The following is a 27,374-nucleotide window of genomic DNA, read 5'->3' on the forward strand; positions in this document are numbered from 1 at the left end:
CAAGGCAGACACCTTATGCCCTGCGCCACCGCTCCGACCCCAGGGATTATTCTGTGTGTGTGTGTGTGTGTGTGTGTGTGTGTGTGTGTGTGTGTGTGTGTGTGTGTGTGTGTGTTTGTGGTTTTTGGGTCACACCCGGTAGTGCTCGGGGTTATTCCTGGCTCCAGGCTCAGAAATTGCTCCTGGCAGGCACGGGAGGACCATATGGGACGCCGGGATTCGAACCAATGACCTCCTGCATGAGAGGCAAACGCCTTACCTCCATGCTATCTCTCCGGCCCCCAGGGATTATTCTTGATGGGACTTACAGAACCCTATGGGATGCTGGCTATTGAACCTGGGTCTGCTGCCTATATGATAAATTATGTGCCTGCTATACTATTATTTCTCTGACCCCTGTTCATAATTTTAGATTTTCAGTTTTCAAGTTTTAAAAGAGTGAAAGTTCTGTTATAAGCATAGAGAATTCCAGCTATGAATGATAACTCTTTGTTTTTCTTCATTTAGGTTTCAACTTTCTGTGCTGTGGGGTGAACCGTAAGAGAGGTAGATGTGTTGTATGTGCTGAAGAAGCATGAGCTTGCAGTTACTAGCAGCTAGCTCCTCTTTCCCATAATGACGGCAGACTGTGGTGGTAGTGCTTGGCCTCTGGGAAGTCTGTGTATTATTTGACAACCTTTTAACGGTAACACCCATTTGCCTCTGCTCTCTCCAAGGGAGAAACCTTTGCTTCAGTTCCATGGAATAATCTGAATCAATTCACAGTACTTGTCTCCCTGGAAATCTTTCCATAACTTAACTTTTACCATACCTGTGCAAAATAACCTGTGCAAAATAGCTATAACTTTTCTAGCTCTGATTTGGGGGTTCTTGCCCCCCCCCCCACGTTCAAAAGTTCTGGAACTTTAGAAAAACACGTCTATCCTGATTTATATTTCTGCTTTTGTAAACAAAAAAGGGAGAATTCTTGGTTCACTACTTACAACTTGGTTTCACCTAAAACAAAGATCATTTCTGGTTTCTTTGTGTCTGTTTATTTATAACTTGTTTTTTCCCAAAATAGATTTTCCCACTTACCATGTTTTTTTCTTTTTTCCCCTTTTTTGGGGGGTCATGCCCAGCTGCGCTCAAGGTTATTCCTGGCTCTGTGCTCAGAAATCGCTCCTCGCAGGCATGGGCAAACCATATGGGATGCTGGGATTCGAACCACCCTTTGTCCTGGATCGGCTGTGTGCAAGGCAAATAGCCTTACCACTATGTTATCCCTCCGGCCCCCCTGTTTAGCATCATGGTTCAGGATAGGCCTTTTGTCTCAGTGCTCGATAAAAACTGCAATTTTAGCTGCAGCTCTCTCTTGCTCCCCTCTCTTCTTTTTCTCCCTCTCTCCCTCCCTCCTTTCCCTTCTCTATCCTCCCCCCTTTCTCACTCAACAAAGCAGAATTTACCTGACCTTTTATGTTTCACCCCTTAGCTTACTTTGGATTATTTCCTGCAGCAACCCCTGCTCTAGACCTGTTTCCCCGAGGTGGGATCTCTGCGTTGGAGCCTTTATATCACTTCATTTTCTTTAATTTCTTAACCCCCCACCCCCCTTTCACTACTCATTTTTTTCTTTTTTTGGTTTTTGGGCCACACCCGGCGATGGATGCTTAGGGGTTATTCCTGGCTGTCTGCTCAGAAATAGCTCCTGGCAGGCACAGGGGACCGACCATATGGGACACCGGGATTCGAACCAACCACCTTTGGTCCTTGATCGGCTGCTTGCAAGGCAAACGCCACTGTGCTATGTCTCCGGGCCCTCACTACTCATTTTTTAGTGAGGTAACCAAGGTCTAGAGAAGTTCAACCAACTTGCCTAGAGTTACCTAGTTAGTAAATAGTGGATCTCCTCTAGAAACCTGACACACATTAGGCATTCTGATTTCAATGTCCAGCACCTTTATTTTTATTCATTATGCTCTTTACTAAATGTCTTTACTACGTCAAAAGTCTGTGTACTAATTGACTTTAAAATGGATTAAATAATTGTTGTTCGGGCTGAAGTGACAGTGTAGTCGGTAGAGTGCTTGTCTTGCATGGTGCCAACCCACGTTTGACCCCAGCGTTCTATATGGCTTCCAGGCCACTGCCAGAAGTGATTCCTGAGCTGAGCCAGGAGAAAATCCTGAGTACCGCCAGATGTGAACCCCTCCCAAAAATTAGTTGTTACACGCTAGTCTTCTTGGTCAAGGAGAGAGGACGGTGCTGATCTTGGCTCTCCTGGAAAAAAATAAAAACAACAAAACTCTCGAGCTTCTCTGTGCATTAGTATGTAGTTTTCGATCATTCTTTCAGAATGATACCAAGATTCCTGAGACTTTGCTTATTAGAAAATACAGCTATATTTTCAGAGGTGGGGTAAACCCCAGGCACTCACTGCTGTGGAGTTACAGCTCCAGCTCAGAATTGCTCTTTCTGTCTAGACATATGATGTGATCCAGCAAGTCCTGGTGTCATATTCACCAGAAAGAAAACTGATCTGAGAAGAATGGAGCTCTTTTTTTTTTTTTTTTTGTTTTTTTTTTTTTGTTTTTTTGGGTCACACCCGGCTGCGCTCAGGGGTTACTCCTGGCTGTCTGCTCAGAAATAGCTCCTGGCAGGCACGGGGGACCATATGGGACACCGGGATTCGAACCAACCACCTTTGGTCCTGGATCGGCTGCTTGCAAGGCAAACACCTCTGTGCTATCTCTCCGGGCCCGAATGGAGCTCTTTTATTACCAAGACAAAAGGTGCTTTCCTCAACCAGTGGAGACCTAAACTGCTCTAAAACCTTTTCAAGTGTCAGGCTTGAAAGACAGATTTTGCTTCTTTTGAAATCCATTATTGTTGGACTCAAGGAGAAGTCTGCGTGTGACATAGCTCAGCAGACTTGAGTGCTTGATTTGCTTGCAGGGGCCAAGATCGGATTCCCAGCATGTCATGGACCATTGAGCATTGCTGGGCACTGTCCAAAACAAAACAGAAGAGAAACAAGAATTGAAATGTGCCCTTTACCAGTTTTGTCAGTGACATTGATGACTGTTGCCAGAGAAACACAATGTTGTTGTTACCGGAGAGATAGCATGGAGGGTAGGGTGTTGGCCTTGCATGCTGAAGGACGGTGGTTCGTATCCCAGCATCCCGTATAGTCCTCCGAGCCTGCCAGGAGTGATTCCTGAGCATAGAGCCAGGAGGAACCCCTGAGCACTGCCAGGTGTGACCCAAAAACAAAAAGAAAGATGAAATGGATCAGGGAAACTCTACTCTCTGCCCTTTTTTGGGGGGAGGGGCACCCAGCTGCATTGAGGGTTACCCCTGGCAGGCTCGGGGGACCATATCGGATGCTGGGATTCGAACGGGGTCCATCCTGTGTTGGTCGCATGCAAGGCAATGCCTTACCACTGTGCTATCGCTCCGGCCCCAATAGTATATACTTAATAGAAACTACTCTATACAAGTTCCCTTGGTGCTTTCAAATTGAGACTAAAAGATGTTGGTCCTAGAGAAAAGGGACAGTGACTTAGAGTACCTCTCTTTGCAGATGGGTTTATAGTTGAAGTCCCCAACAGCCTACCCACAACCTTCTGTTTGAACCTGGCCTGGCGTCTGTGTTATTTGACCCCAGGCAACAGACATCCAGAAGCACACTACTGGATGTGTGTATGCACCATACCACAAAATTGTGTTTATTGACAGCCAGGATGTATAACTATAGAGTACCACAGTGACTCCAGCCAGGCATGCCTGTAGCTTCCTGTCATCAGAACAACAACTTTAGCATTGATGGAAGGATCTCAAGCAGATAGTTTTGATTTTTATTCATTTAATTTTAATAGTCATTAAGTTTGAAATCAAATGTTTGTTTGTTTGGTTTTTGGTTTTGGGGTTACACCCGGCAGCGCTCAGGGGTTACTCTTAGCTCTATGCTCAGAAATTGCCCCTGGCAGGCACATGGGATGCCGGGATTCGAACCACTGTCCTGCATGAAAGGCAAATGCCTTACTTCCATGCCATCTCTCCAGCCCCAAAATCAAATGTTTAAAACTACTGAGTTTGTGTAACTTTAGCATTAAATTTATTTTTAAAAAATCTATTTTGAAAATTGAAAAAAGGCCTGGTGAGAAAGCTCAGCGGGCTGGTGTGCATGCTTTGCAATGCAGAAGGCTGGGTTCAGTCCCTGGCAATGACTCTCCCACGTGTTTCCATAAGTGACTGTAGACACTGAGCAGAACTCTGCAGCCCACAAACTTACAGAACATGACAATGGTAAGGAAAGAGAGTTGAGGAATTTGAGGGACGAAGTGGAGTACACGGCTAACCCAAGTTCAATTTTTTTTTTTTTTTTTGTGGTTTTTGGGTCACACCCGGCAGTGCTCAGGGGTTATTCCTGGCTCCATGCTCAGAAATTGCTCCTGGCAGGCACGGGGGACCATATGGGACGCCGGGATTTGAACTGATGACCTCCTGCATGAAAGGCAAATGCCTTACCTCCATGCTATCTCTCCGGCCCCCCCAAGCTCAATTTTTATGATTCCTCAAGCCTGCCAGGAACGATCCCTGGACACAGACCATGGAATAAGCCCTCTACACAGCTGGGTATGGCCGGAAAAAAAGAAAAAAAGAAGGGAGAAACCTGAAGAAGAAAAATTGAACTGAGGATCCAGAATATGATTTTCATTTTTGTGTTTGTGTGAATTTTATTTCTGACACAGTCATTATCTTTACTCTGATTTTGAGCATATCCCTGAGCATAACCTCTTTCTCTCTTAGAAGAAAAAGAATTAGGGGCCGGAGAGAGAGCACAGCCATAGAGCATTTATGTGCCTTGCATTCACGATAGATGATGGTTTTGTATCTCAGCATCCCATATGGTCCCCATGCCTGCCAGGAGTCATCCCTGAGGGCCACCTGGTGTGACCAAAACAAAAACTAAAGAAAGAATTAGACTAAAATTTCCGAGAACCTTTTGAGGGGGATGTTTTTCTGTTTGTTAACACCTGGCTGTGTTTAGGGCTAGCTGGCTTCTGCTCAGGGATCATACATGAGAGGCTCAGGGAGCCATATAGGGTGCTAGAGATTGAAATGCCTTCAAGACAAGAAGGGCCTTCCCACAATACTCTCGGGCTCTTTTTTTGTCTTTGGGCCACATACACCTGTGCATTTAGGAATTAACTAACTCCTGGGTGCTTGGTGAACCACATAGGATGCCAGGGCTCAAACCAAGGCAGCCATTTGCAAGGCAAGTGCCCTATCCAGTGCACTATCTCTGCAGCCCCTAAAAGACTTTTGGTGGGGCCAGAGTGGTGGCACCTTCATATTAATTTACTTGCTGATTAGTTTGATTGAAAATGGGCAAGTATTTTCATTTAGGCTGAAGAAGCTGAGTTTTCAACCCATTCTTATTATGGTGTTTGGTTTTTGGGCAACATCCGGTGGTACTCAGGGCTTCTGCTGTGCTCGGGAACTCGGGGAACCATATATAACGATGAAACTTAGACCAGCTGTCTGCAAAGCATATTGCGATCTTTCCAACACATTGACCTGTTCAATTTAAAAATGAATTTTCAGGGGCTAGAGATGCACACTTGACATGCAGGAAGCTTGTGTTTGACCCCTAGCACAGTATGGTCTTCCAAGCACTGTTGGCATGTGTTCTCCATTTCCCTACCCAGCCCCTCGGTTTTTGTTGTTGGGTCAGCTGTGAGATCCACAACTGGTGGTGCTTCCGAGACCAGGGTCATGCGTGGCTTTGCTGGGGATTGAATCCAGGTTCTCAAACATGCAAGGTGTGTGCTCTGCTACTTGAGTCGGATGTCTGGCCCTGAATTTACATTTAGTTTTGTTTTAGAACCACTAGTGGTGGTCAGGGGCCGCACATGACTTGGTGCTGGGGGTCCCTTCTGGCTGTGCTTGGGGGACCGTGAAGTTGCTGGGAATCAAACTTGGTTCTCCTGAAGGCAAAGCATATATTTCATCCTATTGAATTACCTTTCTCTAGAGTCTTAATTTATTACCCACTGGTTGCATGTCCATTCATCTGTAAACAATTACAAAAAGTTTTGGGGATTTTTTTTTTTTTTTGGCCCACACTCAGAGGTGGCCAAGACTGACTGACTTCTGGCTCTGTGCTCAGGGATCACTCTTGGGTTTGGGGAACCATTTGGGGTACTAGGGATAAACCTGGGTCAGCCACATGCAAAGCAAGTCCTTTACCCATTGTACTATTGCTCCAGCCCCTCAAAATGTATTTCAACAGAAAGAATACTTTGGAGGGAGAAAGTTATAACATCATCAAATACATATCTTCCTCACATCTCTAGAATAACAACTGTGCAGTACTTCTCGAGGTTCCTTTCTCGGAAATCTCCATTTTTTATAATCGGCACTCAACTAGTTCTATACACTTTCGGTAAACATTTTTTGTTTAATGTGTATGTGTGTTTGGATTACACTTGGTACTCCAGCTTCTCCTGGCAGTACTGGTGGCAGGCTTGGTTCTCTTCATGCCAAATGTGCACTCTGGCCCATGGTGCTAGCTTTTCATTTTTAAATACGTTGCGGGTTCAGGTTCACTGGAATTCTCGACTCCCAGGGTCCACAGCTCAATGCAAAGGCCCAGGATACGACATTTCAAGGATCCTGCATTGCAGGGGACACCAGCAGTGCTGGGGGAGGGCCCCCAGGCTTCACCCAGTGAAGTTCCAGGGACCTTGCAGTGCAAGGAATCAAACCAGTCAGCATAGGCCTTAATTGCTGTTCTACTACTGTCTCTGGCCCTCCTCCCACCCGTTGGAGTTCTAGAAATAGCTCCTGTCAGGCACAGGGGACCATTTGGGACACCGCTGTGCTATCTCTCCGGTCCCAACCCATTGTATTTCCTAAATCTATGGTTAAAATAGTTCTAACTCCATTCTTTTTTTTTTTTTTTTTAATTTATAGTATGATTTAATTGTTACAGTCTGTGCCATGTACGATTGAGACAATGCAGATGCTTAAAATAAAAAGGAGCCTTATCTATTGCACCATGGTAAAAAGGCTTCAGAGTTGGTTGGGGTAGGGGATGGTCGGTATTTATAGGAACATTTATACACTGGTCCACGCTTGGGCCTCCCCTCTCTGGCCCCTCAGTGCCCATCAGGTAGTCCTGTTCCTTTCATTTTATGTGGGAAGGGGTGCCCTGTTGAGGGAGGTTCATAAGCTTTTATAGTGCTATATTGATATCAATAGGTCTGTGGTGAGAAATGACCTTTTTAATACTGTATCAGCATTTAGTCTTTTTTGTTTGGGTTTATTTTCTTTTTGCTTTTTTTGGGGGGGGGGTTTATTTACTTTGGGTCATATCTGGTGGTACTCAGGGCTTACTCCTTGCTCTGTGCCCAGGAATCAGACTGATACATAAAGGATACGTGTTGTTTAGTCATCTCCCTGACCCTAATGTGGGCTCCATGTGGCTCTACCAGTAGAAATGAGATACAGCAACAAATTTGTGATATATATATATATATATATATATATATATATATATATATATATATATATATATATATATTTTGGGGGAGGCCACACCCGGCGGTGCTCAGGGGTCACTCCTGGCTGTCTGCTCAGAAATAGCTCCTGGCAGGCACGGGGGACCATATGGGACACCGGGATTGGAACCAACCACCTTTGGTCCTGGATTGGCTGCTTGCAAGGCAAATGCCGCTGTGCTATCTCTCCAGGCCCGATATATATATTTTTTAAGCCACTTACTCATGCCTTTTATTTATCAGGTTCCCCTTCTGTTTCGTTGTTTGGATTTTTGTACTACACTCAGCAAAGCTCAGGGATTATTCCTAGCTCTTTCCTCAGAAATCAGTCCCTTCAATGTTCAGGGGACCATAAGGGATGCCAGGAATTGAACCCAGATTGGCCATATGCAAGGCAAACTTTTCTGTCTCTTGCACTATCACTCTGGCCCTCTCTAAACAAACTTACTGAATGAAGTCTTTTCTAAATTTGAGTGGTTAAAGTAATAAATAATTGAAAATTTAGTTACATGTTTAAGTAATAAAATAGTAAAATATTAGTAAACAAAATATTTTTCCACTGTCAGGGAGCAACCTTGGGTCCTTATATATATGAAACTCTACTGATGAGTCACATTCCCGGCCTCCCTTTCCTTCCCTTGTGTCCTTCCCTTGTATCAGAGATCAAGCCAAGAGCCTTTAATGATAGGGTAGCTAAAGAGATAGGATAGAGGTATGGTAAGTGCTTGCCTCGAATGAGTTTTTGTTCTTGTGAGGTGTGATTTCTGAGCACAGGGCCAGGAGTAAGCCCTGAATACTGCCGGGGATGGCCCCAAAACTAGCTAACAATTCAAATCCCAGACTTGATAGCGAGTCTTCGATATCTCATGCCTTTTATCTTTCCATTACAATACTCAAATTTTCTCTGGAAAATAATGTGAACAATATGTGTCTGTATATATATTAGTATATAGTATTTGTAGAGTGCTATTTTATATACAGCTCTGTGTATCATTTTGATCTCATTTGGTAATATGACTAAGAGAAGAAGATGCAAAGAGCTCTGTGATTCTGAAGGATGGAAGAGGAAAGATGCAATAAAAAAAAGTAGGGGCCAGCGAGGTGGCGCTAGTGGTCAGGTGTCTGCCTTGCAAGCGCTAGCCAAGGAAGGACCGCGGTTCCATCCCCCGGTGTCCCATATGGTCCCCCCAAGCCAGGTGTGATTTCTGAGCCCTTAGCCAGGAGTAACCCCTGAGCATCAAACGGGTGTGGGCCCCCCCCCCCAAATGTTTGGGGGCTGAAGAGATAGCATGGAGGTAAGGCATTTGTCTTCCATGCAGAAAGAGGGGGTTCGAATTCCGGCATCTCATATGGTCCCCCAAGCCTGCCAGGGGCGATTTCTGAGCGTAGAGCCAGGAGGAACCCCTGAGTGCTGCCGGGTGGGACCCAAAAACAAACAAACAAACTGAAAGTCTGGTATCAGGGACAGAAAGGTAGTACAGCAAGTAGGGTGCTTGCCTTGCACATGGCCAGAGCTACGTTGCCATCCCACTTGGTCGTCTTAACACAGCCAGGAGAAATTCCTGAGTGCAGGAATTTCCCCCTGAGCATGGACAAGTGTGGCATCTGCCCACCCCCCAAATAGGAAAAAGATGACTGAGACTGTAAGACACAAGTTCCTTTTCAGGTCTGGTTTGTCAAGCTCTGTGTTTGCTACAGATTCTGTGCGTACATAATTATGATTGTGTTTTGTTTTGCTTTGTTTTAGCACCGTCTGGAGCCAGGAAGTCCATGCCATCATCTGAGGTCTGTCTCATAAACAGTGGTTATTAAAACTTAATTCTATGATACGTTATTTGTTTATGACAGCTTATTGACTCTTGAAACCTAGATAGTTTTTTTGTTGTTCTTGTTGTTTCATTTTCCATTTAGGGGGCCTGGAGAGATAGTGGTGCTTGCCTTGCAAGCAGCCAATCCACGACCAAAGGTGGTTGGTTCGAATCCCGGTGTCCCATATGGTCCCCCGTGCCTGCCAGGAGCTATTTCTGAGCAGACAGCCAGGAGTAACCCCTGAGCACCGCAGGGTGTGGCCCAGAAACCTAAAAAAAAAAAAAAAACCATTTCCCATTAGGTTTGTTTTTTTTCTTTTGGGGGGGGGTGCCCACACCTGGTGATGCCTCAGGGGTTACTCCTGGCTATGCGCTTAGAAATCGCTCCTGGCTTGGGGGACCATATGGGATGCTGGGGGATCAAACCACCGTCTGTCCTAGGCTAGAGCATGGAAGGCAAATGCCTTACCGCTTGTGTCACCACTCCAGTCCTAGCAGATGTTCATATTTAACACATTTTACTATACAAAGATTAAATAGTGGGGCTGGTGAGATAGCATGGAGGTAGGGTGTTTGCCTTGCATGCAGAAGGACGGTGGTTGGAATCCCAGCATCCCATAGGTCCCCTGAGTCTGCCAGGAACGATTTCTGAGTGTAGAGCCAGGAGAAACCCCTGAGCGCTGCTGGGTGGGACCCCCCCCCCCCGAAAAAAAAAAGATTATTTTGTTTTCTGGGGAGATTCCACACTCATTAGTGGTCAGGATTTACTCCTGGCTCTGCTCAAGGATCACCACTGCTGGGCTTGGTGGAGCAACCCAACCAAATGGGGTGTTGGGGGTCAAACCTGGGTTGGCTATTTGCAAAGCAAATGCCCTGCCCTCTGTACTATCACTTCAGCCCCATATTTTAATTTTTATAACTTTTGGGACTCACCTGTCAGTGATCCAGGTGAGCAATGATAAGCCAGGCTTATTCCTGGCTCTGTGCTCTGGATCTTTCCTGATAGGGGTTGGAATCATGGGGTCCCTGGGTCAGTGCAAAGCAAGCATTGTAACTGGTCCTATCTCTCCAGTCACCTCTTGGTAGTTTTATTCAGTTCAGCAAACATCGAGTATGTGGTAAGTACTGTTGCCGTTCATATTCTGTGTTTCATAGAAAGTCTTGAAGGTTTTGTAATCTGCTCAAGGATAAGATTAGATATAAACTTGGACAACCAGCCCACCCTGCTTAGGAAACTATTGCTCCCCCACTTTCTTTATTGTGGCATAGCATCATTGAATATGAATAACTTACTTTAACCTTACAAAGGCTGGGGCCAGAGTGTTAGTACAGCTTGTAAGGCTTTATTTATACTGAGCACTTAGCCTGGAGTAACCCCTGAACATCAAATGGGTGTGCCAGAAAGGAAGGAAGGGAGGGAGGGAGGGAGGGAGGGAGGGAGGAAGGAACTTACTTTGTACTTTCATGTACTTTGTACATGACCAATCCAGGTTCCATCCCCGGCATTCCATGTGGTTACCTGTGCCCTGCCAGGAGTGATTCCTTCCTTCCTTCCTTCCTTCCTTCCTTCCTTCCTTCCTTCCTTCCTTCCTTCCTTCCTTCCTTCCTTCCTTCCTTCCTCCCTCCCTCCCTCCCTCCCTCCCTCCCTCCCTCCCTCCCTCCCTCCCTCCCTCCCTCCCTCCCTCCCTCCCTCCCTGGCACACCCATTTGATGTTCAGGGGTTACTCCAGGCTAAGTGCTCAGAAATTGCCCTGGCTTAGGGGGACCATATGGGACACCAGGGGATCGAACCGAGGTCCTTCCTTGGCTAGCATTTGCAAGGCAGACACCTTACCTCTAGCGCCACCTCGCCGGCCCCCAGGAGTGATTTCTGAGCTCAGAGCCAGGATGACCGATCCCTAAGCACTGCCAGGTGTGGTTCATAAAAAACAACCTTGCAGAGGCTATTCCTACCGTATTTTCCGGCGTATAAGACGACTGAAAATCAGGGGTCGTCTTATACGCTGAGTATATCCCGAAAAAACATTTCATTGTGCTGCTAAATGTCTGGATATTGCCACGAAATGAATTTTCCAACTCGATCCTGCACCAATCACTGCCAGGCTGTTCGGATCGCCTCTCTGACTCAGCCAATCCAAGCAGGCTTTTGATGCATGCAAATTAGACAATGTTCTGGACCCGAATCTACACTGTCAAAAGCCTGCTCAGATTGGCCAGAGTCAGAGAGGAAGTCTAAAATTAAGGGGTCATTTTATACGCCAGAAAATACGGTAAATTTCTCTTTGGGGTGTGAGGTTGGTACCCAGGAGTTTCTTTTCTTTCTCGAGGAGTGACTCCTCAGCAGTGCATGGGAGACCTGATGTGCTAAGACTTACTCTGAGCACAAGCTCAAACTGACTTTTTTTTTCTTTTTTTCTTTTTTTTTTTTAGTTTTTGGGTCACACCCGGCGGTGCTCAGGGGTTACTCCTGGCTGTCTGCTCAGAAATAGCTCCTGGCAGGCACGGGGGACCATATGGAACACCGGGATTCGAACCAACCACCTTTGGTCCTGGATCGGCTGCTTGCAAGGCAAACGCCGCTGTGCTAGCTCTCCGGGCCCTCTTTTTTTTTTTTTAAGCACCATGATTACAAACATGATTATAGTTGGGTTACAGTCACAACAGAATATCCCCCTTCACCAGTGTAACATTCCCCCCCTTCCCCCTTCCCATCTCCTGCCTGTATTCAAGACAGGCATTCTACAGTTATTTGTCAAACTGACTTTTCTTTATTATACCAATATACCATACATCCACCAATAGGGCGAGGGTCGAGCACAAGACAAAAATACCTATCCAGTGGGCACATACGAAAGAGGATATCTGATCCTACGGATCAAAGGAAGTGGTCTCAGGAAGGTGGAAGTTGGGGGAACACCTTTCTGGGGTTGATAGCTGGGTGTCATCTTACAGGGTGCTATGCTATGCTATTCCGGGATCAGACCTCATTTCTCACTTTTGTCACTTGCAAACTGTTTGTTGGTCATGATACCACCTCAGCCTCTAGCCCTCTACTTGTCTTTAGTGGTATTTCTTTTTAAGGGGTTACACTTTATTCTTTTTTCGGGGGATGGGGGGTTTGGGTCACAGCCAGCAGTGCTCAGAGGTTACTCCTGGCTCTACACGCAGAAATCGCTCCTGGCAGGCTCAAGTGGGGGACCCTATGGGATGCTGGGATTCGAACCACCGAACTTCTACATGAAAGGCAAACACCTTACTTCCATGCTCTCTCTCCGGCCCCTATACTTTTTCTTATCTGTCATCAAAAAACCATAAGTGAGTAAGTGTTTGCTTGGTGGGGGAAGGTAGAGAAAAAGGAGAAGGGAGGAGAGGGCAGATTTTTTTTTAGCTAGTTTTTAATTTGTTGGGAAATAATACTGGCTATATTTGCTTAGGCTGGATTATCTGAAGAATTGTAAAAATGCTCTTCACCTAAAAGTGGGGAGCACTGAATATTTTGGTTTGATTTGTTTCTGCATACTCATCAGCATGGTTGTTCATTGTATTTTGTGGAATATTCTTCTTTACATTTCTTTTCCTAGGTGCCTTATGCCTCCAGTATGTCCATCAAGAAAATAGGCCATCGAAGTGTTGATTCCTCAGGAGAAACGACATACAAGAAGGTACGTCAGCATGGATATTCACTACATATAGAAAAGGAGAGTGTTTTCCACTTTATAACATCTTTACATTCTCATTTTTTTTTTAGTTGTTTGTGGGCAACATTCAGAACTTAGGGCCAGAACTTAGGGTTATTCCTCACTTAGGAATCACTCCTAGTGGGCTCTGGGAACCATACTTGATGCTGGGGATCAGACCCAGGTTGGCTTCCTGCAAGGCAGATGCCCTACCCACTGTGCTATCACTCTGGCCTCACATTCTCTGATCTTGATAGCCTAAGCCTTTACCAAAAAGCCATCATGTAATCTGAACTTTAGAGTTAAAGTTCACATAGAGTGTGACCTAAAAAAAAAAAGGGGGTCAGAGAGATAGCCCAGTCATAAGGCGTGTTTGCCTTGCATGCAGGACAGTGGTTTGAACCCTGTCATCCCATATGGTCCCCCAAGCCTGCTGGGGACGATTTCTGAGCGTAGACCTAGGAGTAAACCCCTGAGCGCTGCCGGGTGTGACCCAAACCCCTCCCCAAAAAAGAAGGCCAAAGTAAGTAAGTAAGGCACAGTAATAGGTTTTTGCCTTGCATGTGGTCAACCCAGATTCAATCCCTGGCTTCCCAAATGGTCCCCTGAGCCTGCCAGGAGTGATTTCTAAACAGTCAGGACTGACCCGAGGTGTGGCCCAACTCTGCCCCCCCAGGGGAAATAAGAAACAGTTCATGAAGTGTGAATTGTCTCCTCTACATGTCTGTTTGTTCACTTTTTTTGTAATGCTCAAGATGTAGTGCTGTGATCATGCAACGCTGGGTCAAACCCTAGACTCCCACATGCAAAACATGCTCCAGCATTTTGTGCTTTTACTCCATCCTGTTTTGTTTCATTTTGTTTTCTTGGTTTTTGGGTCAAGCCCGACGTCAACAGGGTTCACTCCTGGCTCTAAGCTCAGAAATCACTCCTGGCAGGCTCAGGGGACCATATCGGATGTTGGGATTCGAACCACCATCCGTCCTGGATCTCCTGCGTGCAAGACAAATGCCTTACCTCTGTGCTATATCTCAGGCCCCATGTTTTTTTTTGGTTCTGTTTTGTTTTGTTTTGTTTTGTTTTCTTTCACCATTTGGGCTCAGCAATGCCATTGGTTGAACTTGTATCTTTGTACAGACCTTGCATCTATCCCTGACCTTTTAGCTTTTTCCCTATATATGTGTGTTTAAGTCAACATCTTCGTCTTCAGTGTTTTTTCTAGGGTAAACACCAGGACTATTCATAGTGGTACTCGTGAGGCCATATGGCATTTGGGCTAGAATCTGGGTCCCTCTGCGTGTCAGGCACGCACTCTACCTCTTTCAATCATCTTCCTGACCTGTCAGTGATAATTTTCTGGGGCTAGAGAGACTGTACAGTGGGCAAAGCTCTTGCTGTGTGTGCAGTCAAATGGGTTCAATCCCCGGCATCCCATCTCCTGAGTGCAGAGCCAGGAGAAAACCCTATACATTACTAGATATGGCCAAATAAAAGCCAAAAAAACCTAGCAGGTTTCTTACTGAAATACTGCTTAGGTCACACCCAGCAATGCTCAGTTTCTCCTGGTTCGTTCCCTGGCTGCTCACAGGACCGTCTGGTACCTCAAACCCAACCTCCTATGTCCAGAGCATGCACTTTCCCTTTACTCTTAAAAGAACTGTGTCTCTGACAGTCCCTAGGTTCTTTCTCAGTGCCAGATATGATTTGTATGAGATCAGATCTCATCTACATTGGTGTCAGATAGATACTCTTGTCGGTCCCCCTGGGTTTTGGGCCACACCCAGCCCTGGCTCTGCACTCAGAAATTACTCCTGCCAGGTCAGGTTCTGGTGATGATGCAGTCTCAGGGATCAAGGGTGGGAATCAAACCAGGTCAGACGTGTACAAAGCCACTTCTAGTCCTAGACTCTTAAGACTGCTGATTGTCACTATGTACCTAAAATATCACTGTGAAAGATTTATAATCCACCTTGGTCAAAATAAAAATTACTTAATTAAAAAAAGACTGCTGAATACAGTGAAGGTACAGAGAGGAGGGAATGTGTGGCTTCATTCAGCTTGTGATCATTGCCACGTTCGCCATCCTCACAACGTCAGCCTTTGTCAGGCCTAACTCCGTGTACAGTATGGGACTGTGAGGCTCAGTACTAGGAAGCTGCTTTCCAAGCACCTTGCTTTGCTTTCTGCTCTAGTTAGCTTTAAAACTCAAGCCTTTCTTGTTTCTCCTCTTTTCTCAGACAACCTCATCCGCTTTGAAAGGTGCCATCCAGTTAGGCATCACTCACACTGTGGGCAGCCTGAGTACCAAGCCAGAGCGGGACGTCCTCATGCAAGACTTTTATGTGGTGGAGAGTATCTTCTTTCCCAGGTACTGAGGTGAATGTTCACGCAGATGTTCTGAAAACAATGTCCTTTCTACCAACCAAACTGTCAGTTTGAGGGCTCCGGGATATTAAGTTAGGCCTGAATTCAATCCTTAACGTGATCTCTCTCTCGTTTTAATCTCATGATTTACTCGGTTGTTCATTATACAATTGTTTCAGGCATTAAACGTTTCAAACCCAGTTCCCACTACCACTGTGACTTTCACTCCACTAATGTTCCCAGTTTCCCACCCACTGTCCCAGCTTGTCCCCTTGCAGGCACAAATTGTTAGAACAAAAAGGCAGATTGAATTAGGAAAACTTAGGTCAATAAAAGTCAGTTTGTGATCATTGTTTTATCTCACAATGGTATTTAACCTAATCTTAACTGACTCTCAGTCCATAACCCAACCAAACTGAGATTGGATTGGAGAATTTACAGAGCAAATACTGTCTTGTAGACCAGGGCTTGTAAACTTTTTCTACTCGCAGTGAAGCCCTTTTGGCTTGAGAAATTTTTATACAGCCGCAAATATGTAGGTTTACAAATCAGACATTTGCTTATAATAAATCATAAATGTTCGTTTGTTTTGTTTTGGGGCCAAACCCTGTGATGCTCAGGGATTACTCCCGATTTTAGATTCAGGAATCACTCCTAGAAATGTTCAGGGGACCATATTGGATGCTGGAGATCTATCTTAGATCGGCATTTGCAAGGCAAGCACCTTACCCACTGTAGTATCTGTCTGGCCCCAAATCGTAAATTACTTTATTTTTTGGATGAAGCAAGGTTTTATTGAAACTTAGAAAGATATGAGAGGAGAGAAAGAAGTGTGTTCAGAGGAGAACATGAGCTTTTCTGGAGTGAAATAAGCAAAGAAACAGGCAAGCAAGCGAGATATTTAAGGGAGAACACAGGCTTGAAGAGCAAGATTATTGTTTAGACAACATTTATTTCCATGGCTGAAAATCTAAGATCAGGGAACCACTCTAGTTCTTGGTGAAGATCCTCTTTCTGGGTCTTCACATCGTGGGGAATTCAGCTCTGTCTTCACAGGGAGGGAAAAAAAATCAAGCTACCTCAGTGTCCCTTCTTACTGAAGCTCCCATCCCTCTAGCAAGAACTCTTACTCTGGGTGGAGCAATAGCACAGCAGTAGGGCTGTCACCTTGCGTGTGATCGACCTGAAATGGACCCGAGTTCGATCCCCAGCGTCTCCTATGGTCCCCTGAGCCTACCAGGAGTGATTTCTGGGTGCAGAGCCAAGAGTAAACCCTAAATGTGACCTGGTGTGGCCCAGCCCCCCAACAAGAAAGAACTCTTGAACCTCCAAACAGCCATCCCTAAGACCAGTGCAACACAGTAATGTGGGGGGAACACTGAAAGCAGACGATTGTGGTTTGGTCCATTTGTGTATTTATATGTACACATATGATTTTTCTTCTAACACTCACACTCTGGATCTCTGGATACCCTCACTCAATGCCATCGCTTCATGTAGCATACTGATACTTCAAAACTTTTTTTTTTTTTTTTTTTTTTTTTTCGTTTTTTGGGCCACACCCGGCGTTGCTCAGGGGTTACTGCTGGCTGTCCGCTCTGAAATAGCTCCTGGCAGGCACGGGGGACCATATGGGACACCGGGATTGGAACCAACCACCTTCGGTCCTGGATCGGCTGCTTGCAGGGCAAACACCGCTGTGCTATCTCTCCGGGCCCAATACTTCAAAAATTATATCACGATTTGTATTTCTTCGAATACCAAAAACATACGGACATCTGTATAATGTTTAATAGGCATCTTGAATTTAACACATCCAAGATGATTTTTTTTTTTTTTTGACTTTGGGCCACACCCGGTGACGCTCAGAGGTCACTCCTGGCTATGCGGTCAGAAATCGCCCTTGGCTTGGGGGACCATGTGGGACGCCGGGGTATTGAACCGCAGTTCGCCCTAGGTTAGCGAGTGCAAGGCAGACGACCTAATGCTTGCACCACTGCTCCGGCCCTAGCCCTCTAATTTTTTTTTCTCCCTCTTATTTTTAACATTTCTTGTTTTGTTTTGGAGGCCACATCTGGTAGGGCTGAGAGGCAGCTCATAGGTACTTTTTGCTCAGGATAACACTCAGCAATGCCCCAGGTGGCTATCTGTTGCCAGAAAATTGAACCTGGGCCTCCCACGTACAAAGCCCATGTTCGTTTCTTTAAGCTAACTCCAACAGTTGAAACTGTGAAGATCTTGTTTGGAATTCTCATGTTCAGCTACACAGTGCTGTGTGTGGCTACAACTCTACCTCTTGTTGTCAGGGGCCAGTTAAGTGATGACGTCTTCTGTTTCCCCACAGCGAAGGCAGCAACCTCACCCCTGCCCATCACTACAACGATTTTCGATTCAAGACCTACGCACCTGTTGCCTTCCGCTATTTTCGGGAGTTATTTGGGATTAGGCCTGATGACTACTTGGTAAGTTTCAAACGAATGGATCTCCATAGTCTGGCTTTGGATTTTCTTTAGACCTGCATCTCATTGATGTCGTTTATTTTCAGTTGGGCACACTGAATTGCTGAAGTTGTGCTTTTTTCTGTCTTGTCTAGTACTCCCTCTGCAGCGAACCGCTTATTGAACTGTGTAACTCTGGCGCTAGTGGTTCCCTCTTCTACGTGTCCAGTGACGATGAATTCATCATCAAAACGGTCCAGCATAAAGAGGCGGAGTTCCTGCAGAAGCTGCTTCCAGGGTACTACATGGTGAGATGGAGAGGGCACCCAGCAGCCTTTTCTGGCCACTGTGGCCCTGGAGGTGACATTGGGGACCGGGGGTGCAAAATGTCAACACTTTATTTAGCCTTCGTGATATATAGTTGTTGATGATAGGATTTCAGGCATACAGTGTTTCATCTCTAATCCCACCAGCAGCATGGCTACCTCCCACCCTACTAACTTGTCTTGACAGTCATGTTTTTAAGTTTAATTATTGTAGTTTGGGTCTTATGCTTACAGAAAATGGTTTGATGCTATGCTTCACGCTTTTTATTCCTTTAAAAGTAGAGTTAGGGGCTGGAGCGGTGGCGCAAGCTGTAGGGCATTTGCCTTGTGCACCCTAACCTAGGACCCTAGGATGGACCACGGTTCGGTCCTCTGATGTCCCATTTGGGCCCTCAAGCCAGGAGCAATTTTGAGCGCATAGCCAGGAGTAACCCCTGAGCGTCACTGGGTGTGGCCCCAAAAATAACAAAAATAAATAGAAGTAGAGTTAAATTTATTTACCTTAGTTGGCTTAGACTAACTACTCAAAGGCAAAATACAATGATGATTCTATTTTCTAATCTACTCCCAATTTCTCTGTTGAGTAAGGAAGTTGGTTACTTCCTCTGATGATATTCAGTCTTACTCTGATTGTTTTGGGAGGTTCTCCAACATGAAAGGCAAGTGTTTTGTGTGCATGTGTGTGTTTGTGTCTCCTATACTCATCTGCTTCTGGAGAGTCTGAAGAAGTTTCATGTTTTAGTTTCTTTTTTAGAGGGAGGTAAGACACCTGGCAGTGTTTGGGTCTTACTCCTGGCTTTGTACCCAGCACCTAACAGGTTTTGGTGGGCCACATGCAGTGCCAGCAGTTGAATCTCGGCTGTTTACAGGGCAAGCACCTTACCCAATATATGATCTCTCCAGCCCACAATGCTGTCTTTTCTTTTTGGGGCTGGGGAGTGCCTGGCAGTGCTTCGCGATTACTTCTATTGGTGCTCAGGAGGCCATATGTGGTAGCCGGGGATCAAACCCAGGTCTGCAAGAGGATTAACAATGGGCCTGTGGGTACATAGATTGTATCTAAATTATACCTTAGACAAAGACTGAATCTCATCTTTTGCTTTTGAATCTCACGAACTTGCTTTCCCGATGTTTCACTCTGTGCCCCAGAACCTCAACCAGAACCCTCGGACTTTGCTACCCAAGTTCTACGGACTGTACTGTGTGCAGGCAGGTGGCAAGAACATTCGAATTGTGGTCATGAACAATCTTTTACCTCGGTCCGTCAAGATGCACATGAAATACGATCTCAAGGGCTCGACCTACAAGCGCCGGGCTTCGCAGAAGGAGCGCGAGAAGCCTCTCCCTACCTTCAAAGACCTCGATTTCATACAAGACATCCCGGACGGCCTCTTTTTGGATGCTGACATGTATAATGCTCTGTGCAAGACCCTGCAGCGTGACTGCTTGGTGAGTTTGTCCTATTTGCTCTCTGGAGAAACCAGAGTTAGAGTTGTTAAGTTCTTTCTCCCACCAAATATGGGAGAGAGTGGGCCAGAGTGGAGAGAGCAGGCTGCAGTGCACTCTGCTTGCAGGAACCTGGGTTCAGTTGCTGTCACCTCATGATTCCCTGAGTGCTGAACCAGGAAAAGCTTATGAGCAGAAAATAGGAGATAGCTGAGAGAACCGGGAAACATGCCTCGCTTGCTCAAGACCCTCAGCACGACTGGCCCTAGTGGCTCCTCATCTGCTGGGTATGATCCTGATTGTCCCTCGCATCCTGGGCCTGACATATTACTGGGCTCTAGCACTGAACCCTCTGTTTCTGTTTGCCAAATACTACCTGGAATTGCCCGCAGCCTCCCTGATAATCACTTTGGAGGATCCCCCAAGAAAATTAAAAAATAGTGGCTGGAGAGATCGCACAGCAGTAGGGTGTTTTTGCCTTGCCTGAAGCTGATCCAGGACAGAGGGTGGTTTGAATCCCGGCAGCCCACAGGGTTCCCCGAGCCTGCCAGGAGCGATTTCTGAACGCAGTGATTCCTGAGTGCCACTGGGTGTGGCCCAAAAACCAATAATAATAATAATAATAATAATAATAAAAATGAAAATGAAACTACTTTGTACATTGTTGATGTACCTTTACACTTGACACTTTCTGCTTTCTCCAATCCAACATCACCCACTTGGCTTCATTTTCTTTTCTACTTATTGTGGGTCACATAATCACATGATTTTATTTTCTTTTTTTTTTTTTTTTTGTTTTTGGGCCACACCCGTTTTGATGCTCAGGGGTTACTCCTGGCTATGTGCTCAGAAATTGCCCCTGGCTTGGGGGACCATATGGGATGCCGGGGGGATCGAACCGCGGTCCGTTCCTTGGTAGCACTTACAAGGCAGACACCTTATCTCTAGCGCCACCTTCCCGGCCCCACATGATTTTATTTTCATCCGAACATCATCATTACTCAGGTTTTATATCTATCAAACCTAGTTAGGAGGCCAGAGTGGTAATACAGCGGCTAGGACACTCCCTTGTGTTCAGCTGACCCCAGACTCCATATGAGCCCTGCAGGAATGATCCCTGAGTGCAAAGCCAAAAAATAAGTTCAGAGCACTGTCTGATTGAGGAGATTCGTTTTTTGAGCCATAAAATAGTGCTTGGAAGTTGCTCACAGCAGTACTGAAGTGTCCATATTGCACTGCTAGTGGGGCTAGAGAAGTAGCATGAAGGTAAGGTGTTTGCCTTGCATGCAGAAGGTCAGTGGTTCGAATCCTGGCATCCCAAAGGGTCCCCCGAGACTGCCAGGAGCGGTTTCTGAGCGTAGAGCCAGGAGGAACCCCTGAGTGCTGCCGGGTGGGATCCAAGAAAACCAAAAAAAAAAAAAGAAAAAAGAAAAAAAAAGCTGATGAGATAAAGTGAAGAACAATCAGAAGGGGATTAATCAGAGGTGTTCAAATGAAGCATTAGGAAGACCAGATAATTGTATTGGTTAGTCCTATAGGTTCACTATCATGAATTATTGGATTTAGAAGTATGACTCTGGTTGAGCGCAAGCAACTCTCTCCATCCCTGTTTACTCTCTCTCTTTCTCCACTCTTTATCCAGGAAAACTGTGAGGGCCTTCAATAAATCTTATTTCTATCATGATTCATCCTGTTTTTTCCTTGTCTTAGGTGCTACAGAGCTTCAAGATAATGGATTACAGCCTGCTGATGTCGATCCATAACATAGACCACGCACAGCGAGAGCCCTTAGGCAACGAAGTGCAGCACCCGCTTGATACTCGAAGGCCAGCCCCACAGAAAGCACTGTACTCCACAGCCATGGAGTCTATCCAGGGCGAGGCTCGGCGAGGCGGCACCATGGAGACAGATGACCAGTGAGTGTGCCAGAGCCTTGGGAAGGAGGATGGTTCTCTTGAGGAGGAGCCTAGCTCTGGCAACAAGCAGTCTTGACTCAGTAGGCGCTCCAGATTCAATCCCGGGCACCACAAGGTTCCGCAAGTGTCATACGTAGCAGCCTCTAAGCATTATACCAGGTGTGGCCTATAACAGCTTTTTACTTTTTTGTTTTGGGGCTGCACCCAAGCAATATGCAGGGTTTTGTTTACTCCTGAGTGTGCTTTCAGGAATTAGCTCCTGGCAGTGCTTGGAGGACTAGATGGGATGATGGAGATTGAATCTGAGTGAGTTGCATGCAAGAAAAACACCTTTCCCATTGTATGATCACGCTGCCCCCCCCCCCCCAAGGTTTTAAGGTTTTAATATATAGTCTAGAATGGATGTTGGGAGGCTAGGAACAATTCCTAAGCATGGAGCCATTGTTGGATGTGCACCCTCCTGCCCCCAAATCAACTGATCATTGGAATCAGTGAACTCTCACTGGTACAGAAAAGGGACTATTTTGTGTTGAAGTTCTGCCCAAGTGACTGTGAGGTCAGAAATGTCTCCTTGCCCTGCAAAAGGTTTCCTTTTCTTGTCTCCCCAGCATGGGTGGCATTCCTGCCAGGAACAATAAAGGAGAACGGCTTCTCCTGTATATAGGCATCATTGACATTCTACAGTCTTACAGGTGAGTAGCACAGACGCCAGTGAATGCAGTTCACCTCTCACACTCACTTTTTGACGCCCCGTCTCCCTCCTCCCACACACATTGCCGATATTTGAGACACGCATTCTATTTCTCTCACTACCATTGTCATAATAGCTGTCAGTGTAGTTATTTCTCTGACTAAACTCGCTGCTCTTTGTGTGGTAAGCTTCATACTGTACGCCAGTCCTCCAGCCCTCATCTCTATTGTTTCTGTGTATTATTGCCATACTGTCTTTTATTTTTCTTAAATGCCATCGATGAGTTAAGACTATTCTGTGGCTATCTCTTTCCCTCTGACTGATTTCACTCAGCATAATAGTTTCCATGTCCATCTGTATAGGAGAATTTCATGACTTCATCTCTCTGGACGGCTGTATAATACTCCACTGTGTATAAGTGCCATGGTTTCTTTTCTTTCTTTCTTTCTTTCTTTTTTTTTTTTTTTTTTTGGGTTTGGGTTTGGGTTTGGGTTTCTTTAGTTTCATCTGTTGCAGGGCATCTTAGTTGTTTCCAGATTCTGGCTATTGTAAATAGCGCTGCAATGAATATTTGTGTGAGGAAGGGATTTTTTAATTGTATTTTTGTGATCCTAGGGTAAATCCCTAAGAGTGGTATCACTGGATCATATGGGAGCTCAATTTCCAGTTTTTTGAGGAATCTCCATCTTGTTTCCCATAAAAGCTGGACTAGATGGCATTCCCACTGGCAGTGAATGAGAGTTCCTTTTCCCCACTTGCCCGCCAGCACTTATTGTTCTTGTTCTTTGTATGCCAGTCTTTGTGGCATGAGATGGTACCTTGCAACCTCCCGTGGGGGACCCCCGACCCGCGGGGGTGTGGGAATGAAGGTTGCTAGTTATTCGTGGGTTTGCCCGAGCAGAACTGACCTGTGAAGAAAAACTTGAGAAGTTAGTAAGAGAAGCCCTCAAGACGACACATGCTGTTCAAAAGGGAAGTTTATTGTTGGGGGATCAGCTTTTAAGGGCTGAAATACGTCAGAGGGTGTTACGGGTTTTTCCACCAATTACATTTACAAGCATTCATTAGCATAAGCTGGGGCAGGTAATAGGGAGGGGCAAAGAGATAGAGAGCACGTTTTTACCTGAAAGCATAAGATTCAAACAGAGTTCTATAAATTTTACTCAACAAGCATAAATAGAACATCAGCTGTAATCCTAATAACTTTTTGCTAACACAAAGGCAAGTTGCTCTATATTTTTCTTTCTGGCTGGATGTATTGGGCTGCTTTGAATTACTTTAGTATTTGTCTATTTCCTTTGTTCTCAAGGCATGGGCGCCTTTGGTCACGTGGGTGACAAGATTAGGAATTACTGAGGTGTCCTATGTTCTAGGTTTCATCAGCTAGGCTCCCCACAGTACCTCATTGGTTTTTTGTTGTTGTTGTTGTTGTTTTGGTTTTTGGGCCACACCCGGCGGTGCCCAGGGGTTACTCCTGGCTGTCTGCTCAGAAATAGCTCCTAGCAGGCACGGGGACCATATGGGACCTCGGGATTCGAACCAACCACCTTTGGTCCTGGATCAGCTGCTTGCAAGGCAAACACCGCTGTGCTATCTTTCCAGGCCCACCTCATTGTTTTGATTTGCATCTCTCCCTGATGATTAGTGATGTGGACCGTTTTTTCATGTGCCTTTTGGCCATTTGTATTTCTTCTTTGAGGAAGTCTCCCCATTTTTTGATGGAGTTAGATGTTTTTTCTTGGTAAGTTCTTGTATATCTTAGATAGCCCCTTATCTGATGGGTATTGGGTGAATAGTTTTCTCCCAATCTGTCACACTCACTTTTGATTAATTTGCTGCCAGCATTTTCCTGAAGAACAATGAGTTAGTTGCACTCTGGTTGCTTTCTTACTAGGTATTCAGAAAAGGTTTATTTCCTTGATTTTGCTTGTTTTTGACTTTGTCGGAACTCCACCACCTCACCAAATCAGACAACCTTTGGAAAGCTTAGAAGCACTATCTGTCTGGCTCTTTGTGCAAAACCTATGAGATGAGGCATATTCCACATTAGATTAACTGGAAGCCCAAAGCCCCCCTTTTCCTTGGTGAAAAACTAGAGTCTCTAGCTGTCTGAAACAGGCTCAGGTTCTGAAGATTGCCATTTTGTGTCCTTTGCCGTGTGTGTGTGTGTGTGTGTGTGTGTGTGTGTGTATACATGCACATATATACATGCACATACATATACACACATAAAGTTGACTTTTTAACATTTTTCTATGAGAAATGATTTCTAGAACCTAGTAGCTGGGTGGTTGTAAGGAAGGAGGTAATATTATACTGTAGTTTTATTCCTATGTAGTTTCAGGAGCTAATGCGGATGGACAGTAAGTTGACTTGTGCTTCAGACTTACCAGTTTAACTCCTAAGCTTGGCCATCTCCCCGTGTCTTGCTCTCTCTCCCTCTCACACCCCCTCCAAATGTATTTTTCCTTGACTCGCCAGGAACATTTTATCCTCAAGGGTGGGGGCTGGGAAGGGGGATGGAGGATGTTATTTGACATATTAGAAGGGTCTTTGAGCTCCATGCTGTAGATGCCATTTCTTTGTTCTCTTTCTTTTTGGGGGAGGGGCGCACTTGTTGCTGCTCAGGGCTGCTCTTGCCAAGAGGCCCTGCGCTCAGGGTTACTCCTGATCAGGGTGCTGGGGATGGAACCTGGGTGGGCCACCTGCAAGGCAAACACCCTACCCATTGTACTGTCTTTCTTCCCCTTATTTTCTTTTTTATGGACATAAAATATTTTATTTAGGGAATATGAGGAGGGAGAGAGTCCCATAAGTTAAATAAACAACGCGCTCCCCCCCCCCCAACTGGCTGCAGGCAGCTCTATACATAATGAACTTAGCTTACCATTAGGGCATTTTCCACAATGAAGTTCAGGGTCTGAAACATTGCCATTGTGTGTCCTTTGCCCTATAGACACACACACACACACACACAACTTTTTAACATTGGCTTTTTGTTTTGTTTTTTCTTCTGGGGCCACACCTGGCAGTGCTCAGAGTCTACTGCCAGCTCAGCTCAGGGGTCATTTCCAGCAGTCTTCAGGGACCTAGGGGAGATGCCAGAGACGGAACATTAGCTGCCTGCAAGCAAAGCACAGGTGCTACTGCACTAGCCCTTTGAGCCGTTTCCCCAGCCGAATACTGACCTATCTATTGGTTTTGGCATTTATAAATAATATGATTTCTTAGGCTGTAAAAATGAAAAGAACGGAGTGCATCAGTTTCTCTCTCTCTCTTTTTTTTTTTTTTTTTGGTTTTTGGGCCACACCCGGCAGTGCTCAGGGGCTACTCCTGGCTGTCTGCTCAGTAATAGCTCCTGGCAGGCACGGGGACCCTATGGGACGCCGGGATTCAAACCAACCACCTTTGGTCCTGGATCTGCTGCTTGTGAGGCAAACGCCGCTGTGCTATCTCTCCGGGCCCAGTTTCTCATTCTTATTTGGAAAACCATCATAGCAATGGGAGTACTTTATCTGCTTTGGTCTTTTGGGGGTCAGAAGCACCCAAGCAGTACTCAGGACTATTCCCAGCTCTGCTTGGGGATCACCCTAGAGTGCTTAGTGTACCATGCAATGCCAGCTCTTGAACCCAAGGATCTTGCGTGTAAAGCATGGGATCCAAAAATAAATCTTTTTCTTTTGTTTTTTGGGTCACACCCAGACAGTGCTCAGGGGTTACTCCTGGCTCTAGGCTCAGGAATTGCTCCTGGCAGGCACAGGGGACCATATGGGATGCCGGGATTCAAACCACTGACCTTCTGCATGCAAGGCAAATACCTTACCTCAATGCTATCTCTCTGGCCCAATAAATCTTTTCTATTCCCATTGCCTCTCCCACCACTCTGCTCTGCTTCATTTAATCAAAACTATAAAGCCATTTGAACCTATGAATGTGCTAATCAGGAAGATATGAGTGGGTAGGGCATTTTCCTTGCACACTGCTGGCCTGGGTTTGATCTGTGGTACCCCATAGAGCCCCCCAATCCCCAACAGGAATGAGTGTAGAGACAGGAATAAACCTGAGCACAGCTGGGTGTGGCCTGGAAACTAAACTCTTGACACATTTCTCCTGCAGGTTTGTTAAGAAGCTGGAGCACTCTTGGAAAGCTCTGGTGCACGACGGGGTGAGTAGCAGTGAGCTGGGACGTGGTGCTGCTTTCTTGCTTCTCCTTGGTCCCCTCCACTGCTTTGATCATTTGTGGATTCTGCCCTTCTGCCATGTCTGAGATTAGCCCGAATGGCTCTTCATCTTTCTTTGCCATTTGTCATTTGGCTGCCGTGTCTTCTGCTCCGCAGGATACTGTATCTGTGCATCGCCCTGGCTTCTATGCTGAACGATTCCAGCGTTTCATGTGCAACACGGTGTTCAAGAAGATTCCCTGTAAGTGGCTGCTACAAGACGAACCCCCGTGACTTCGAGAAATGGGGCAAGTCGCCTCTTTTGGGAGACTGCCAAAGCCCCTCGCCCTGCCCCATTCCAGAAGCAGTTGCCCCTTGTAGCTGTCACTCTGTGCCAGTGACTCAAGCTGGTACTTTCTCCTGAATTCTCCTTCCGTGAGGTGCTGAGGCGAGAGCATTTTTGGGTTTTTGGTGCAGTTGCACACCAAGTGTGGATGTGGATTTATGGCAGAGTTCTACGGGCAGAAGTAGAGCCATCCACAGTTAGGAACCAGAGGCTCATGGCCATTCCCAGCATTGTCATTCCTTTCTGTTTCCCTGTGGCCGAGTGGTTGAGAAGCTTTGAGTCATTTCCCTCTGGCATATCTGCTTAGTCTTTCCCACTTTCTTGGTCTCAAAGTGCTAATGCTCTTTCCAAACCTTGCGTGCTGCTGCCACTGGCACATTCCAACTCCAGCTTTGCTTCTCCACATTCTAGATCTCAGTAGGGCAGAGGAGAGTCAGGCATGCTAACTCCGTACACCTTCCCAAGAAACTGGGCAAAGCCTTCTCAAGTGCAGTCTCTCTGCGCTGTGTACTTACGTAAAGTGCTGCCAGGATTTGCCGTTGGAAGGGCTGTCTCTGTCCGGATCCTTTGGAAGCTAGAGAAGGGGATGGTGGGCGAAGGACATCTCGCCAGGTGGGAGCAAAGCCATCCTTGTCTGCAGCAGGGGAGGGTGTGT

The 27,374-nt window shown here is 45.9% G+C and overlaps 1 protein-coding gene across 2 annotated transcripts in view; it reads left to right on the forward strand.

The window, feature by feature from the left end:
- Positions 1-27,374, forward strand: part of LOC125997479 (26S proteasome non-ATPase regulatory subunit 4) — a 76,942-nt gene that overhangs the window by 15,598 nt on the left and 33,970 nt on the right. For both annotated transcript variants that reach the window (XM_049765922.1, XM_049765919.1), the window contains exons 2-11: positions 9,295-9,332; positions 12,937-13,017; positions 15,270-15,400; positions 17,741-17,858; positions 17,990-18,142; positions 19,310-19,609; positions 21,317-21,522; positions 22,131-22,214; positions 26,330-26,378; positions 26,551-26,635. In XM_049765922.1, the coding sequence (XP_049621879.1) occupies positions 9,295-9,332; positions 12,937-13,017; positions 15,270-15,400; positions 17,741-17,858; positions 17,990-18,142; positions 19,310-19,609; positions 21,317-21,522; positions 22,131-22,214; positions 26,330-26,378; positions 26,551-26,635 (1,245 nt within the window). The remainder of the gene's footprint in view (positions 1-9,294; positions 9,333-12,936; positions 13,018-15,269; positions 15,401-17,740; positions 17,859-17,989; positions 18,143-19,309; positions 19,610-21,316; positions 21,523-22,130; positions 22,215-26,329; positions 26,379-26,550; positions 26,636-27,374) is intronic.

This window comes from Suncus etruscus, chromosome 19 (genome assembly GCF_024139225.1).
Source record: "Suncus etruscus isolate mSunEtr1 chromosome 19, mSunEtr1.pri.cur, whole genome shotgun sequence".
In the NCBI taxonomy this organism is placed as follows: Eukaryota; Metazoa; Chordata; class Mammalia; order Eulipotyphla; family Soricidae; genus Suncus; species Suncus etruscus.